The sequence below is a fragment of the Cynara cardunculus genome (assembly GCF_001531365.2).
Source record: "Cynara cardunculus var. scolymus isolate 2C chromosome LG 1, CcrdV1, whole genome shotgun sequence".
NCBI classification, from domain to species: domain Eukaryota; kingdom Viridiplantae; phylum Streptophyta; class Magnoliopsida; order Asterales; family Asteraceae; genus Cynara; species Cynara cardunculus.
The window spans coordinates 2867511-2872769 of record NC_037528.1 but is presented as its reverse complement, the minus strand read 5'-3'; the positions used below and the strand labels follow the sequence as shown (position 1 = coordinate 2872769).

The following is a 5259-nucleotide window of genomic DNA, read 5'->3' as shown; positions in this document are numbered from 1 at the left end:
GGGATAAAGAGGCTGCTTTGTTAGATTATAACAAAATTATTGACAGCTAGGCACATCCCGATGCTTCTGAGGATGATATTGGTGTTGGTTGCTTTTGTCTTGTGATGAAAAGATTATTAGAGTAGTTTTTAAGCATATCCATCCAGCTACAAGATTTCTTGGTTGGTCATATGCTAAAGGGATTAATAGATATATGTATATGATTATTCCAATGGCACAACTTCGTATGTGTATATAATATTAGAAAGAGAATTTTGATGATATCCTTTGCAATAAATAGTATTCAAAATAGAGACATGTCTTTGGTTAATCTTCAATAATAGTGCTACTACTTTTCCACTCCATATGGTATATATATGGGATTCTCTAATGATGAAAGAAAAATTGCACGATAAATAGTGTTTTAAAGGATATATGTATATATATATATATATATATATATATATATGTGTGTGTGTGTGTGTATAATATGGTAGGGGGATTGAACGTGCTAATTCCTTATTTATATTCAATTTAACACATTTGATACCCAAAAATTTCTTTACACCAAAATTTAGTGTTTAATTTCGAGTGAGATATAGTGGGTTTAGTTTGATCTGGTTGATGCCCAAGTTTGTATTTTGTATTTTGTATTTTGTATTTTGTATTTTGAATATTGCTTGGGATATATCAAATGATCATCGGTATATACGTCTCAGTTTCTAATTATTCGTATTGTATCCAAATATTTGTCTCTATTTATCCATAACTTGTGTGAAAGTTTGAACATTACATAATAAAAGTCGATATTGAAAAAAGGAAAATGAAAATGCCAAAGAACTGTATTTTTTTTTTACAAACTTAATAATTTAAACTTACAAATCAGTTTTCATGTGTTGTATGATATGTATAAAAATGCAGTGTTTATACAATGTTGTTTTGTATGTTAATTTTTTTTTTTTTTGAATATTTCACATATGAAACAAGATTGTATTTATAAAAACGATAATATTGAAGTTTATATAGAATTTCATGAAAAGTAGGAGTTAAAAGGTGTGCCAACAAGAATGTTTATAAGCCTGCTCTTGTATCCATCCAGCTATTATTCCACCACTTTTAGAATCTTTTTTTTTTTTCTGAGTTGTTATATTATATATTCCTGCCTCTGAGGGCCGGCCGCCGGTGCTTTATGCTCTGTCCTGCCCTAGCTCATAACTTTCAGGTGGGATGTGTCGCCACTTTCGACTCATAAAAACCGTAACTTCAAATATATATATATATATATATATATATATATATATATATATTTAGGCCTAATCAAATAAGACTTGTATTGTTTGTGTTAACCTTGACATCCAATTTCAATCACAAATTAAAAGTTAAATTAGGAAATTAATAATTTTGATAATTTTAACTTAAAGTATTAATTAAGGGCATTCTAGGGATTTTATAAATATTCTCTCATCTCCTCTTTCCTCTCTCTGGCGAATCTTATTCGGCGAACTTTATTCCGATGGACCTTATATGAACAGAAGAAAATACTCAATGTGATACTTACAAATGATGTTACTGTAATACCCAGATGTACATACGAGATGCACAATGTGATACATTTTGTAAAGCAATGAAAATAACAAAAATACACACTATGAAATATTTCATAAAACAAGGAACATACATTGTGATACATGTGGAACATTATGAACGTTATTACTATGATACACTTTGATTCACAAACGTCTTTAAAATACGATGAATATTAAGTAATTGATATATTAGGAAACTAATTTTAATTATATATTTCCTTCTAAATAATTTAATTAAATATTTTGATTAGTTGTCAAAAATAAAATTTACTATATTACCCTTTTAGCTTATTTAAGAAATATTTTTAAATATCTCAAATGAGTGGTTCACATTGAATCTCACGGTTACCACAAACTAATCAGTTCTACCTTAATTATATATCATGAAACTTGTGATTCTACTATTTTGAAAAGTGAATTCAATTTATATATGAACTAGGTGTATATGAGCATAGGGGTATGAATAGCAATTCCTTTTGAAATAGATGATAAATCTATGTATACCTCAACCTTGTGGACCTTATTTTCAAATAAGATATATCGTGTTTAATTGATTAGTTCGATTTACGAGTCTTGATGGTTATAAAGTTGATGAGTCGATATAACATCATTTATCATGTATGTACTATGTTATAACGCGTTTACTTTGTCAGATGGCGATTTTTAATAGGGATGGGTTTACATCATTACAGGTCCCAAAGATCATGGAAATGCATTTGCTTGACAAAAATGTGTATTAATATTTCATTTTCTAGTGAACAAAAAAAAAGAATTCTTCTTTACATGTATTTTTCTTTTTTCGTGGAAGACAGATCAAACCCGATACTTGTACCACCACTTCTATAAGCGAAACACAATACAACTCATAGTAGTTTACATATGTACCCAAACGTAAGCGTGTATATAAACGATCTCTCTTGGTTTGTCTCTTCATGTTTGGCCATCAAGTAACGGTTCTCCTTCGGAAAACCTGCAGAAACAGCATTACACCACCATTAGTGCTTGCTTTTGCACCTACCAGATGTCTAAAAATAATATTGAAAAAACAGAGGATCCTAGATTGCCTAAAAAACTAAACCTAACTGAAATCTTGGACAAAAGTGATGATACCCATGTTGGCATGAGCAAGTTGCCAAATGTTTAGGGGTGTAGCACATGGTGATGACTGAATTTGGTTCAAGAACAAGACAGATTGGAGGAAAAAAGTAATCTTTTTTCTGATATCAAGCAATCTGTCCCCTGGGAGAATGTGTTGGCATGGCCATTGATGTATATATATATATATATAATTATATACATAACCGCATGCATGCTTTGATGAGTTGTACAGTACAAGTTGACAAATGCATCCTGGAAAGATTCTGTTACCTGAAACTTGGATATGGGGCAGTGGGTTGGCCATTGAAAAGATTTGGGATGAGATGGGAACAGTTATGCTTTCCCCATTTAGTTTTGGAGTTTCACTTTGACCCTTTCATCTTGAAGAATCTTTGAGTACCTTGGAAACCCATTCTTGAATGTGGACACCTGCAAATCAACATCTGATTATTACCCACTAATCCCTAATCTTGCTCAAATCTTGCTTAAGTTATACCAAAAGGGTTTGCTTGCAATCTCAACTTGTACATCATGCAATAAAAGTTGTACATGATCCCGATTTCAAAATAGGGATTTTACACTACAATACAAACGATATGTGTGTGACCATGACCGTTCATAGACGGTCATAACTGGCTTCGGTTTCCGATTTCGAGAAAATTCTAAAAGTTATAGATATTTCTTGAAGTAAAAGAAAATCATAACGCGTATAAAGTCAATTTCTTGAAGAGTCAAGATCAATTTATTGGCCTACAATTTGGACATTCTCCCTTCTTGCAGTTGGCATGTTATGGTCCATCTGTGGAGGGTCCCTGCATTTATGAGTTGTACATTTACAACATATCCCCATTCCCTTAGTTTACCAAAGTCCTATGAAACATAGCTTTTAGTAAATGTGACTCATTTTTCTTGATTATATTTTAATTAAATTTAATAATCTTGAAATATTTGATAATATAAATTAGTAATAACTCTAAATTCCTCTCAACCTTCGGGATAGTCAACAATGGCCAAACAAGAAAAAACGATTCACGTCTTTCTATAACTGGCTGGGTCCCATTTTTTCAGTTGTTTACAACTGATAGTGCATGAGGTACAAGTTCTTGATGCATGATCGACTATTGAGGTATGAACTAGAAAGAAACTGGATTCGAGGTGGGTTTCTTGATGTGCGTAGTGGGTGTGAATCGTTTATTCGGTTTGTGTATTTGAGATGATTTCTTTTAACTTTTTGTTAATTTTCTGGAGCTATGGAGAATCTGGATTAATGGGGGAAAGTGGACTTACAGCTTCGATGTCGATTTTGTAGACGAGAAGCTTTCGTCGTTCTCTGCAACTAGTCCGGTACGCCACCACGATGTGACCGACGGCCAACGACAGCGAACACACAAACAACGCCACCTCCGTCGCGGTGAAACCACTAGTACTGTTGCCGAACACGTACGCCGCCTTTACCGATACAAACAACAAAGACAACACCGAGCAAACCGTCGTGATTCCCAAGTACGGACCTCTCGATAGCCCCGGACCGTCGCATAGTCCATAGACACCTGACGGAATTAACAAATTTCCGATCATTATTAGCTCAGTGTCATTAATCTAAATTACTAAATTAATTGGAGGTTGTTAAATCAATCACTTACAGAGAATGATGGCGGATCTGATTATGGAGATTATAGGGATATCGATGAGCGAGTATCGGAAATCATAGTTGCTCAAATGAGAAGATAGGGTTTGGAAGATGGAGAAAGCCGGCGAGGGATCAGGAAACGGAGAATCCGACGGCGCTGATAGAGAAGCCGATAACAAAGCTGTCGGAAGTAAAGCATCGGCGACGGCGAATAGTATCGGAGCAGAGAAGAAGAGAAACGATATAATCATAGTAACCAAAAAGAAGACCGTTTTGAATCCTCTCAAAGCTCTCTTACTTCTTTCATCTTTCAAAAACCCCATGCTTTCAGTTTTTCCGGTAGTGGGTATTTTCTGGAGTTGAATTGAGGTATAAAAATGGAGGTACGGAAATGGGGAGGAAATGGGGGCGGAGGACGGAGGATAATGACCGGAAAAGCAAAGACTTGGGGGAAATGAATGGGGGGAGAGAAGGGTCAAATAGGCAGGCATTGTGGGTGTGGAATTGTTTAATAGGAAAACCGTATGAAATGTGTGTGGGGTCATCGTCATATGTTTAAGTGAATCAAATTAACGGCAATTACCTAATCATCTTCTTAACTGCATTTATTGTTCTTCTAGAAATTATGTTTTATTTTTTCATTTTCTTTGGGATCGTTTACCTAAATGTTTATCCGATAAGTGTTTATCTTTAGAAGTCAATATTGTAATTTATTTTACGGGGTAAAATTGTAGTACATCAAAATGATTACATATGCAACAATTTACCTGGTAAGCATTTACTTGGATAAGAGTCGTCACTCTCACTTATCGAATAAGACTATTCATCTTTATCACTGTTTTTATTAGGTACGATTTTTGACCCTTCTCATGTTCATCCGATTAGATAAATTATTCAGTAAGCACTTACCGGGTAAGTATTTAGTAAACGGCCCCTTAATTTTTGGTTTTTATTTATGGATGTAGC

General features: G+C 33.9%; 1 protein-coding gene across 1 annotated transcript; it reads right to left on the bottom strand.

Moving 5' to 3' along the window:
• Positions 1 to 2366: 2366 nt before the first annotated feature.
• On the bottom strand, positions 2367 to 4726 carry LOC112511602. Its single transcript, XM_025117289.1, has 4 exons — positions 4307 to 4726; positions 3951 to 4213; positions 2934 to 3092; positions 2367 to 2535 (listed from the first exon to the last, which is right to left on the bottom strand). The coding sequence occupies exons 1-3, from the start codon at positions 4614 to 4616 to the stop codon at positions 3012 to 3014; spliced, it is 654 nt and encodes a 217-aa protein (XP_024973057.1). The 5' UTR covers positions 4617 to 4726; the 3' UTR covers positions 2367 to 2535; positions 2934 to 3011.
• Between the last annotated feature and the right edge of the window lie 533 nt (positions 4727 to 5259).

Excerpts from the sequence above, each read along its gene's own strand:
- LOC112511602 (XM_025117289.1), bottom strand. The coding sequence starts at position 4,616 with ATGGGGTTTTTGAAAGATGAAAGAAGTAAGAGAGCTTTGAGAGGATTC. Across the intron at positions 4,214-4,306 it reads CAGATCCGCCATCATTCTCT|GTGTCTATGGACTATGCGAC; the intron begins GTAAGTGATTGA and ends TAATTCCGTCAG. Across the intron at positions 3,093-3,950 it reads ACAAAATCGACATCGAAGCT|GTGTCCACATTCAAGAATGG; the intron begins GTAAGTCCACTT and ends GTTGATTTGCAG.